Source organism: Mercenaria mercenaria, chromosome 18 (genome assembly GCF_021730395.1).
Source record: "Mercenaria mercenaria strain notata chromosome 18, MADL_Memer_1, whole genome shotgun sequence".
Taxonomy (NCBI): Eukaryota; Metazoa; Mollusca; class Bivalvia; order Venerida; family Veneridae; genus Mercenaria; species Mercenaria mercenaria.
Genome location: NC_069378.1, coordinates 26427609 through 26440853, shown reverse-complemented (window position 1 = coordinate 26440853; position 13245 = coordinate 26427609). Strand labels below are relative to the sequence as shown.

Sequence of the window (13245 nt, the reverse complement as noted above, 5' to 3'; positions counted from 1 at the left end):
AGTATAATACTATGACTGTATCGTTATGGTAATTATTAAGGAGAGTTTTTATTGTTTTCACTGTTTTCTAAAATTGAAATCATATTCATTTTCTTTAAGATAGCTCGACTATAGTAAAGGCGAGACTAATTTAAGGGTCAGCAAGTTTAGATAAAGCATGAAAAGTTCCACCGTGGTATCTATTCGGCGTGCAGATATCTATCCTTATTATAAGATGTTACTGGATTGCTTTCCTTAAATATACCTTGTTAGAATATATTATATACTAATTCCACTAAGGTGGCATGAGAAATGGTCAGCAGTTGACACATCATCTTTTACGGTTTTGCTATATAACTCTGGTCTCCTCGATAGACTGCAGAGCGCCTCAGCTTTCGAACAGAGCTGTAAGATGATGGGTGTCTCTCAGTTTTGGCATATAAGATTCTAAATTATAATTATTTTTATTAAACTTATTTAATTTCAAAGGACTATTTTGGAACTATGGATAAATTAATTTAAGAAAGATAGAATTATTTATTTTAAATGTGCATCTAGAGAGAGAGTTATTATGTATTAATTAATTCAGGATGATTACGGGATTTGGAATGAATAAATCATATTTAAAGAACTTTGTACCTCATGTTTTTTTGTACTAAATAAAATCCACTATACGATCGACTAACGAACTATATATTAAAAACGGCTGATAGGGGTACATCGCTCTTCTTGGTGCTCGTGACCAGCAATTATTTTATGTGTAGACTTTTATACTCTAGTTTTAGCGGTTCCAGCAATTTTACACAGTGCAAGGACAGATTTGTGTCAAGGGACAGTGTGACTGAAGATTGCAGAAGGACACATAAGAGAAAACTGTAAGTCCTGTTTATTTTCCCCTTCCTTCTAGTATGGCGCAAGCTAATCCTTTAGCAGGTCTGGCGACAGAAATTCAAGCTTTAGGTACACAATTAAGCACGCAGGGCGTTAATCAAACGATACCAGCATTTGACGGAAATCCAAAATTTTTTAAGAATTGGATTAAGGAAATAGAAAAATATTCTGTTTTGGTACAACTTAATGCTGATAGGATTAAGTATGTTGCATATCAGTCTAGCAAAGGGGCAGTTAGTGATTTCATACAAAGATATATGCAGGCTCATCCGAATAATACGTGGCAACAATTAAAGGCAGAATTGACAGATCGTTTTGCAGAAATTTCTGATCCTCAGCATGCTTTGACATTAATGCGCGAGGTTAAACAAAAAATTGGGGAAAGCGTACAAATTTATTCTGAAAGACTTATCTCTTTGGCAACTGAGGCTTTCGCTAATCAGCCTGGAGGATTAGGTGCGGTAGAACGCCAACTTATCGGGTATTTTACCGATGGTTTAGCACATGATTATTTACAGTTTAAGGTTTTAAGAGAAAATCCGCAAACTTTACAAGCTGCTATTAATACTGCTGTAGCAGAGCAAAATATTAGGAAAAGGTTTTCGTTGAGGCGTGGCACAGACTACGATTCTCATTCATCTGGTCAACAAACAAGTAGGCAAGAAGAACCTATGGAAGTAGATCATTTAAGGCCTTCTAGAAGATGTCAACTATGTAATAGGAAAGGTCATACGGCAAGATACTGTCGTACGAGATCTGTAAATGCTGTAATTACAGGAAATCAGAATAATACAAATAAAGTGCAGGATAGAAGTTGCTGGTATTGTGGCAAGATAGGTCACTTTAGAAGGGACTGTTACAAGTATAAAGCTCTGTATGGGGAAGGTCGTCCTAATCGTTTAAACTAGCATTCTCCTCACAAAAAGAAGCCGTTGGGAGGAGATTTAAATATCCAATTAAAAAAGTTTATCATCTTAATAAGGCAGATAACCCTAATTCTTGTTTAGTAAAAATTGGTAAACAAAACTACAAGGCTTTAATTGATTCAGGCAGTGAATTGACTTTGATTCATAAAAAAGTTTATGACTCTTTATCATTCCCACCAAGATTATCAAAGAAAAATATAAATTTGCAATCAGTTAATGGCGGGCAGCTTAAGGTTCATGGATCATGTAGGCTAAGTTTCAAAATAGGTGGAATGAAATTAAACCATTTGTTTTTTGTCGTTTCTGATATGACACGAAATGTTATCTTAGGAAAAGATTTCTTGTACAACTTTGGAGTTCGTGTTTATTATGACTTGCAAAGACTAAGGATAGGCCGAAATTATATCCCTTTAGAACAGGATTTACACATATTTTCGATAGTTAGGATACAGAAAAAACAGGTCATTAAACCGCAAACTTCGCAAACATGTGAAGCAAGAATACGGACAACTTCACATTTTCCACCCTCTGTTTATGAGATTTCTCCTACTACCGAAGGTTACATGACGAATGAGCCGGGCCTTTTAGTTACAAATAGTGTAGTTAAAATAGGGCCAGATGGGAGATTTCCCGTATTAATTGTAAACAATACTAACAAAACAATGAGCATACGCAAAAACTGTATCATTGCTAAGGCAGAAAAGGTGAACGAGGTCAACATAACCACCTTTGGGTCAAGTGGAGATAAAATGAATTCATTCAACACTGATAAGGATTCCGACAATATTAATCCTTTAGGAGAGGTCAATTGCCCGACAGAGTTCAAACACTTGTTATTACCTGTTATCAGGAAAAATCTTGATATCTTTGCTAAAAGTAATACGGATTTAAGTCAGACTGATACGGTAACAATGAAAATTGATACCGGTGATAGTCCCCCTATCAAGCTACGACCTTATTTCACTCCATTGAAAAATAGGCCAGTAGTAGATAAGGCAATTGACGAGATGTTGGAGGCAAAAATAATAGAAAGGTCATCCTCTCCCTGGAGCTTTCCTATTGTTATTGTTGACAAAAAGGACGGCTCAAAGAGACTGTGTATAGACTTTAGAAGGTTAAACAGAATCACAAAAAAGAACTCCTGGCCCCTACCTAGAATTGATGAAATCCTAGCTCTACTAGGAGGGTCAAAATACTTCACTTCCCTTGATTGCTTGAGTGGCTACTGGCAAATTAAGATGAGAGAAGAAGATAAAGAGAAGGTTACCTTTACAAGTCACCGTGGGCTATTTTCTTTCAATGTCCTCCCATTTGGGGTTTCTAATGGACCCCCTGTATTCCAAGAACTCATGTCTATAGTGCTTGCTTCATGTGAAAAGTTTGCATTTTGCTATCTTGATGACATTTTAATCGTAAGCGAAACTTTAGATGATCATTTAAAACATTTGCAAACAGTATTTAATCGGTTACGTGAGCACAAGCTTAAACTTAAGCTTAAAAAGTGTAGCTTCTTCCAACCAGAAACCAAATATCTCGGGTTTGTAGTCAGTGAAAAAGGTATTAAGCCTGATCCCGATAAGGTTAAAGTCATTCAAAATCTCCCTGCACCTACAACTGCCAAAGCCGTTCGTTCTTTTCTTGGGATGGCCAGCTACTACAGAAGATTTACTGGAAAATTTTCAAAAATTGCAGAACCCCTGATAGCCTTAACTAAAAAATATGCAAGATTTCATTGGACCGATGAATGTGAGAAAAGTTTCCGTGAATTGAAGAAAAGTTTAACAGAAATACCAATGCTAGGTTATCCTGACTTAAATAAAGGGTATATTATATACACGGATGCCTCGGATACATGTATCTCGGGCGTACTCGTGCAAGAGTGTGAGCCTGATGAAAGAATCCTACCAAACGTTCCCAATGAGAAGCCTATCCACTACCTTTCTCATAGACTTAGTCCTTCACAACAGAAATGGAGCATTTTAGAGAAGGAATGTTATGCAATTAAGTACAGTTTGGAACGTTTTTTTCCATATATTCACAATTGTCATACTGTGGTGAAATGCGATCACTTGCCGTTGAAATACCTCCTGCAATCTCCAATGCAAAACAGGAAGGTACAGATGTGGGCTTTAGCTATTTCCAGTTTTGACGTAGAGATACAATACATCAAAGGTTTTGAAAATACATGCGCAGATATGTTTTCGCGCATCAATCATCCCCCTCTGACAAAAGAACAAGAGGCTGAAATTAACAGTAAGGATGATATCCATGATAATACTTATGAAATAGGCATGGTTAATATAAATCGGATAGATCCTAACAAACATGTTAGCAACCAGCAACCTCAGTCACCACAAACGTCAAAAACCTTCGTGAGGCCAACATTCGACAGTGGTAATCTCAACATGTCGATAGAACAATCTAAAGATAAGGAATTAGTAGACTTAAAACAGTTGCTTAAAAAGCAAGATCCCTCCAAAGCAAGTAATAAATATGTTGTCCTTGATGATATCCTCTATTTCATTTCAGATCCCGAGGGTGACCCTATATTAAGGTTATGTATTCCTGAGCATCTTAGAGATTCCGTTATCACACAGTACCATGATAAGCTAGGTCACATGGGGGCAGATAAGTGTTACGACTCTATTAAACAAAAGTATCATTGGCCTAATCTTTACAAACAACTATTAAACTATGTATCCAGTTGCATTACTTGTCAAATGCGATCAAAAAGTACAAGTCAGGTACCAATTCAAAGAACAGAAATTCCAAATTATCCTTTTTCAAAAGTTAGTATGGATTTAATTGGTCCTATGGAAACTACATTAGCTGGGAATAGGTATGCAATTGGATTTGTAGACTGGCTTACGGGATGGCCTGAGTATTTCCCTATTAAATCTAAAAATGCTGAAGTTATTGCGTCAATTCTGATTGATGAGATATTTCCAAGGTTTTCGAGCTGCCTTCAAATTGTAACTGACAATGGTTCAGAATTCTGCAATGAGATAATAAGTTATGTTACAAAAGAACTTGGCATTTCCCACATTAGGACATCAGTTTATAGACCACAGGCTAATGCTAAAGTTGAGAGATGTAACCGAACGATTAAGGATGTCATATCAAAATGTGGAAACTCTAAGAACTGGGACACTTATTTAGCACAGGGCTTGGCTAGCATTAGGTTTACTCCGAGTGAGAGTACAAAATTTTCACCTTTCTTTTTGTTGTATGGTCGAGACCCCTTCCTGCCTTTGGATAATATCTTACGTCCCCGTCGAAAATACTTAGGTGAATCTGAACATCGAATAGCTTTAGAACAACAACATAAAGCTTTCACATTGGCTAAAAAGAACTTAGAAGAGGCAAAACGTAAGCAAGAAAGGTATGCAAACGAAAATGCTCAGGACGTAACTTTTGATGTGGGTGATGCTGTATTCTTAAAAAATAATGCTCGCAAAAATAAACTTGACAATAGATATTCTCCGTATTTCCGAATCATTGAAAAGAAAACTCCAGTTACTTTTGTAATTCGTAATGTATTAGACAGTTCTATCGTTCATGCACATGCTGGTAATTTGAAAAAAGCAAACATAGATGACTGGGGTGTAGAAAATGTTCCAAATTCTATGAGAAAAGTTACACAAGCTGCAGCTATTTCCAGTTCTGACTCTTCCTCAGATTCTGATACAGCATCCTCACATACCAAACAGAAACCTATTAATTATAGAACTAAAAGATTAGTAATCGAACGTTCAGATTCCTCTAACAGTGACGATAGTGACATTCCCCTGGCCGAAATACAAAGAAAATTGCGACGACGCAAGCATAGGCAAAACAGTGATGGTAACTCGGACCCTTCCCTAATTAACAAAAATACACCTATCGAAGCTGAATCAGACTCCTCCTCTGACGTTACGTCATGTAGTAACCATGAAGACATGGAAGTAGATCAGGTCTCAGTGAAACCTGCTTTTTTCAAAACTTGAAGTATCTCACCCCCCCCGGGAAGGGTGCAGCATTTACGTGACAAAACTAAAATTCTAAGAAAACGGAATTCTAGTCGTGTGCAGTCATTATTGTATTCTATTGCTGGATTATTATAAGGCTTCAGAATTGTTGTAAATATGTAACTGTTGTTTGTATTTGTTTATTATCTTTCATGTCCGTAAGTTATAACTTCTTTGTTGGTTTTTTTTTTTTTTCCAGCCAGTTGCTTATTAATTACGATGGCTGCCAGACAAATGAGCATCTATTCTCTCGGTGACTTTGTCAGGTTTTTAGGGGAAGTCGAAAACCTCCCAGAGTCCGTAAAGGAGGACTTGTCCTTTGTACGATCCTTGACAATATATCAAGGTCATTCTTTTGAACCTTCTCGTTTATATGAGATCTGTCTACGTGGATTTCAATATAAGGTCATAGACCTTATTGAACGCTATTTCAATGCAAGCTCTGCCAGAAGCATGAGTTATGGTTACTGGCAGTTACAGGAAGAACTTTTCCAATCGGGTCATATCGAATTTAGGGATGCTTTTGTCTCGCTTGAAAATTTCTGTAATAGCAGCATCCTTAAAAACTTGGACCAGTATCCCCCGAGTGCCCTCGACAGGTTACCGGCGAGACATAGAGCAGCTATTGAACTGCGCCGGCAGTTCATTCAGTATAGGGAGGAACACAGAATCCTCCCTAATAATTACCCTTATAACATGAACCAGGTGTTCACTCTGGATGAATATATGTCCTCTGAGAATTGGGACTAAGGTGACATTTTGTTGTTTTTGTACCTTAGTTAGTTCAGTTAGTTACCCCTATGTATATATTTGCACTTTGTTCAGTTGCTAGACTAGTCTATTAAGAAGAAGGATTGAGAATTAAAGGGTACATTTAAAAGGGTAACCATCTTACATATGCATTTGTTGCTGGTGTTTGGGTACAAGGCTTATGGATATCCTGCGTTCTGTTATCCCCATCCCCAGCCACTTATCATTTTTTTTTGACATTGTAATCGTAAATGTTTTTCTTTTTCTCTGTTGACTTTTTTATATATATATCATTCGTAAGTAACTCCTAATAATGAAGACAGACCTCCATATTATAATATCTTTAATTCATTAAAGGTATGTGAATTTGCATGAGATGCATTTTCTTTTCTGTCTATTTACAGACTCACTTTACAATGTGGCTGCTTGCCCTGCTGTCTCTTTGCATGGTCAATGCCTTTACCATTAGAGATAATGTTTTATTTATGAAAACAAATCAGGTTACTCTGACTAGGAATACTTGGAAATTAGCATTTACACTAGACCTTACTCCGTATGACTCATTTGTTACAAGAATAACTGACGACATTAAACTCGTTGAGGTTATCGCAAAACAGACACTTCAAGAGTATGACGATGAGCCTCACTCCTCTTTTAGACAGGTCTTTCTCAATTTAGAAAAAGAAATTAAGCATCTGAAAGACATGCAAACCACATTAAGTTCTAAGTTCAATCGTAACAAGGTCACAAAACGTGCACTCCTTCCATTTCTTGGAAACGTGCTAAGCTGGTTAACAGGAACTAGTACAGAGGATCAAGTCAATGCTGTACGAAAAAATGTAGCTCATTTAGCAAAAACACAACAAGCCATACTGCATGTTGTTGAGGAGAGCCTCACGGTACTTAATGTTACCAAAACCGGGGTACAAGAAAATAGAAATACCATAAATGACATAATCAGTGCTCTTGACAGTATTGATAGGAATCTTTCAAACCTTAGAGATAGAGTTCATAAAGAGTTAACTGTGCTAACAAATTTCGTCCAAACTTATTTCTATCTTAACGGTATTATTCAGAATCTCAAAGAGCTAATCTCCAGAGGTTTTGTTTTGTATGAACACCTCGAAATTCAGTTGGATGCAGTGGCTCTTTCTCACCTCTCTCCGGGAGTTATAGAACCTTTTCAATTAAAGGCTATTCTAAGATCTGTACGTTCTTCCCTACCCCCGATGTTGAAACTACCTTTCAATGAACAGCACGAACTATGGCAGTATTATCAAAATACACAGTGCTCGGCCATTTTTGTTGACAATCAAATAATTATTGTTGCTTTCCTTCCCATTTTAGAAATGTACGAAAAATTTGATGTGTATAGGCTCATCAATATGCCTATCGCTTTATTTAATAATTCTATTCAAGAGACCGACACTCACACGGTGCTTGCCCAATATCAATTAGAAGGCAAAGGTCTCGCTATAAACACCCAACGTACGAAATATGCCATCTTAACAGAACACGAACTAAAACAATGTTCAAATAAACATCTTGGTTATTGCAACGTTCGGTCTGCACTTTATACTGTTGGGCTCTCAACTAAATGTATCATTCATTTATATTTACAGAGGGAGGAGAAAATTGAGAAATTCTGTCAAAAAGTGGTCCTTCCTAACGTTCATTTACCATCAGCCATGTACATTTCTGATGGCTTATGGCTCATCACAAGTCAAAAATCACTTAGGTTGGCCTTAACATGCTTTGAAAATAAGAGCATTACTACAAAATCCATGGTTGCGCATGCTCCATTAGATGCTCTTAAACTACCAATGGGTTGCGTGGCAAATGGGGACTACTTGTCATTAACTGCTTACTACTTCAAAGAAAGTAATTACCAAATTACTGACAACTTTGTTGATATTCTAAGGTCAAACATTAACATAAGTAGCTCTAAACTATGGTCTGATTTTTACGCTGCAACTTCCAAACTTCACCAACTCCGAAATCCCCCACAAGTTAAAATCATTACCGCAAATAAGTATGCCTAGTTTAATTGACGAATTGGCAGCTATACGCGATATGAGTGTCAAGAAACGCACAGGTCTATCATTCTGGTATTATGTTATTATAATTGGAGTTTCCTGTCTTGTGCTTGGTATCATAATTTTTATTTGTTGCCGCTGCAAATCTTCGCCTACGCATTCATTTTCTATAAGGCATTGGCTTGCAAGAGGTACTAGCAGAAAGGGTAAGGTAACAGGCATGGATGCTGAAGAAGACAAGAATCCTATTGTGAAATTCAAGTCAGCACCACCTGTTGAGGAGTATATTGCACTGTATCCGAATATGAATATTTCGGGCCATACACATGGTGAAGAGTAAAAGTGCATAAATGAAATTTACCTATGTGGTGAAGGATATATTAACCAACGTTACATTTGAAATTATGTTATTTGAAATTATGTATATGTCGAACTTACAAGGAGGACAGATAATTACCATCTCATCACATGCACGAATGTTCTTAGTGACTGTTAACTCTCTCTCTCCGCGATCAATCATTATCTTTACCAAACTTTTAATAATAAATTGGATTCTGCGTTGTACTATGAATGAACCCTTCTCTACTATCTGTTTAATCGAAATGCCAAACACTCCACTATCTGAGATTTACAGCATGAAGATTTACGCACTTATACAACGATGTTATGGTACAACGATGTTATGGTTCAACGATGCAATGGTTCAATGATGTTATGGTACAATGATGTTATGGTACAACGATGCTATGGTCCAACAATCATATGGTCTAATAGTGTTACGGTACAACAATGCTGTGGTACATTGGTGTTATGGTACAACGATGCTGTGGTACATTGGTGTATGGTACAACGATGTTGTGGTACATTGGTGTTATGGTACAACTGTCTTTTGGTCAGTGGTGTCTCTTTACAACGGTGTTATGGTACAACTGTTTATGGGACAATGGTGTTATGATATAATGGTCACAGCAATGGTAACGCTACAACATTTGATGTTATGGTCAACAATGTCCTGTTACAACAGTAGCCGCAGTACACCAGCGTGTTGACTACGCACATATAAGTCAACACTCTCACTGATGTTCAACGATGTCTACGTGATGGCCCACTAACCACTGTCGCCTCACAGATGTTCACTGATGTCTCTTTGATGTCCTACAATCAAACCACTAACGCTTCACAGATGTTCACTGATGTCTCCATGATGTCCCACTAGCGAACCACTATCGCCTCCACAACGATGAAACCTTATTTGAAATGCTTGAAATGAATTGTATATAATCATTATTATTATGATAGGACTGTGTGAGTGTGAATTGTATGTCTTGTAAGGATGCACATGTTTATCTACTTTTGCACTGATTTTAAAAAGAAAAGTGATTCTCACTTTTATTTTTCCAAGAAAGGGAGGAAATATAATACTATGACTGTATCGTTATGGTAATTATTAAGGAGAGTTTTTATTGTTTTCACTGTTTTCTAAAATTGAAATCATATTCATTTTCTTTAAGATAGCTCGACTATAGTAAAGGCGAGACTAATTTAAGGGTCAGCAAGTTTAGATAAAGCATGAAAAGTTCCACCAGTGGTATCTATTCGGCGTGCAGATATCTATCCTTATTATAAGATGTTACTGTGGATTGCTTTCCTTAAATATACCTTGTTAGAATATATTATATACTAATTCCACTAAGGTGGCATGAGAAATGGTCAGCAGTTGACACATCATCTTTTACGGTTTTGCTATATAACTCTGGTCTCCTCGATAGACTGCAGAGCGCCTCAGCTTTCGAACAGAGCTGTAAGATGATGGGTGTCTCTCAGTTTTGGCATATAAGATTCTAAATTATAATTATTTTTATTAAACTATTTAATTTCAAAGGACTATTTTGGAACTATGGATAAATTAATTTAAGAAAGATAGAATTATTTATTTTAAATGTGCATCTAGAGAGAGAGTTATTATGTATTAATTAATTCAGGATGATTACGGGATTTGGAATGAATAAATCATATTTAAAGAACTTTGTACCTCATGTTTTTTTGTACTAAATAAAATCCACTATACGATCGACTAACGAACTATATATTAAAAACGGCTGATAGGGGTACATCAGGTATGTGAAGCGCTATGATTTTTACTTGATAACATATTTATCAATTTGTTTGGCAATAAAACATATATAATACTGGTAAATGGTATCCATGTGGGGACTACTTGCGCCCAACTGATTGTTGATTTATTATTTTACTGTCATGAACGAGATTTCATGCTTCGTTTGTATACTGAGAGCCAGCGTGACTTGTATGAAGTTTTCAATAGAATCTCGAGGTACCTTGATGACATTTAAAAAATGGACAAAATATTTTGCAGAAATAGTGTAGTGAAACACTTTTATCCAAAAAAAAAAAAGAAATAGGACCTGACAAAGCATATACCTCAGATTTAGAAGCGTCATTTTCGGACGTACATTGAACAATTGTGAATAATAATTTGGAAACAATATTGCATGATATAAGAGACGATTTCGATTTTGAAATTATCAATGCCCGCATCTGGACGGAGGTGTTCCTTGTGCAACATTATAGTGTTACGTTTCGCAAGAGCTTGCATGTTCAAGGTTAGAGAGATCTCATATTGTCAAAACCTATTACAATAGAGTAATTGGTATCACAAGTTACGTACGTATATTTCACGAAATTTTACCACAAATCATCCAATTTCTAATGAAATATAGCAAATACTTCTAAAACTTGGTCTTGTGCTCCCCGTATTCTATGGGGATATAGTAAGAAACTATAGAAAATTAACCTTAATGTTTATTCTAATCAAATATTCATAAAATGTGTTAGAAAGTTTATCAAATTAAGAGGAAGCAAAATGAATGTAAAAATCTTAAAGCGTAAAGCATGTTTGGTGATTGATCCCTCAACAGTTAATCTTTATATTTCTTATTTGACGGTGCGGTGACTTTTCTCTTAAATATTACAAAAACGAACGGAGGAAATGGATGTTTTTAACTTTCATAAGTAGCGCCCTTAAAAGTAAGGCGCTTAGTGGTCTGATTAAGACAAATTGTTAAGCTCATCGGTGTAGTTATACCTTAGACAATGTTGACCTTTATATAATTGAGTATGGTTTAACTAATGGGTATGGTGTCACTAATGTTAGTGCCTTTCTCAACGAGGAGTCATTTCATTTATATTGTTTTGTCTAACTGTATTGTGTCACTAATGTTAGAGTCTTTCTCAGCGGGGAGTGATTTTATTTACATTGTGTTGTGCGATGTTGACATGCCCTAAACGCGTTTAAATCCCAAGTTCCCTTATATAGATTACTGACCGTTCCAAGGCGGTGTCCCCTATTTTAAACAAGCGTTTCTTTCCTCTTTCTCCTCACTATCCCATCGCCCCCTCACATCCTTCTCCCTTGCATTAGCGCTCCCTTGCTTTTACACCCCCTCTCCTTTCATTATGAGTAAGTTATCGTGCTCACCTTAATTTTGGCTGCCGGTGTAACATTAAATATTGACCTGGTTGGAAATAGACCCCATGGGTCCTTTTTCAACGTTGAGAATTGACCCCGTCAACATTTCAACATTAAATTTTGATCAAAAGGTCCTTTTTCAACGTTGAGAATTGACCCCGCCAACATTTCAAAATAAAATTTTGATCAATATGGGTTCAATTTTCAACGAGGTCAACTTTTTGTCCATTTCTTATGATCTATTATGTATATTGTATTGTATGTTGGTGGTGTAAATTTCCTTATTTCTCATCCCCGGTCCCCACTTTTACGCCCCACGTTCTTCTCCTTTTTACTATGATTGGGGTGAGGTATCCACCATGTACTGGCTGGACCTCCAAACTGGTGTTTTAACCTCAGACCATCCTTGAACGTTGCCACTCTTCATTTCTTGGTTGGTTCATTCTATCCTTCTTCTCTGTTTGTATGCGTTGCTTTGTCTACGTGCGAGCGTGCGTGTATATGTGTTGGAGCGTGTATGTGTAGGTTTTACGCGCGTCCATGCTTATGCTGCTGCACTTTGTGATCTGTATAGCATGATTGTGTGTTTTCCCTGTAGATTTCTCTGTTGAATATCTGTCCTTGCTTTTTCTCCTGCCTCAAACATCTCCAACCCTTTCTCTACCCAATCACCATTTTCGTATCTTTCATATAATAAAACTGTATTTCTTGTTGGGTCTGTAAAGCAACCCGTCTGCTATATCTTTCCATTTACAAGTTGTACCCATGCGATCTATGCCTCTGGGCTGCGCCCTCGTGAAATTATTACATCCGACGTATAACCACCCATCGTGTATATATAAACAGTTTTAAAACACTCTTTTGCTATAAATCATTTCTTAAAAATTTGTATAAACAATTATCACTCCCGATTCACCCAGTAAATCAAGAGGTTGTAAGTCCAGCCCCAAATAATGCGATTGGAAAGAAGACATGTTTCTGATAGTATTTGTCCTTCGCCATTGACTCAGATGCCACATGCATGTTGAGACCTGGTACAAAATCTAAAAGAAGCGATTAGATGAAATGACCGCTGTTAGATAACTGAATTATTGTGAAAAGGCGTTTGAAATGATAATAAACAGTTCAGTGACTTGCTATCATATCGAAGTCATTTCTACTAATTCAGT

The 13245-nt window shown here is 36.7% G+C and overlaps 1 protein-coding gene across 1 annotated transcript; it reads left to right on the top strand.

Moving 5' to 3' along the window:
• The first annotated feature begins 7 nt into the window (after nucleotides 1-7).
• On the top strand, nucleotides 8-8595 carry LOC123526385 (uncharacterized). Its single transcript, XM_045305528.2, has 2 exons — nucleotides 8-854; nucleotides 6958-8595. Exon 2 carries the CDS (start codon nucleotides 6970-6972, stop codon nucleotides 8593-8595), a length of 1626 nt encoding a protein of 541 aa, XP_045161463.2. The 5' UTR covers nucleotides 8-854; nucleotides 6958-6969.
• The last annotated feature ends 4650 nt before the right edge of the window (nucleotides 8596-13245 follow it).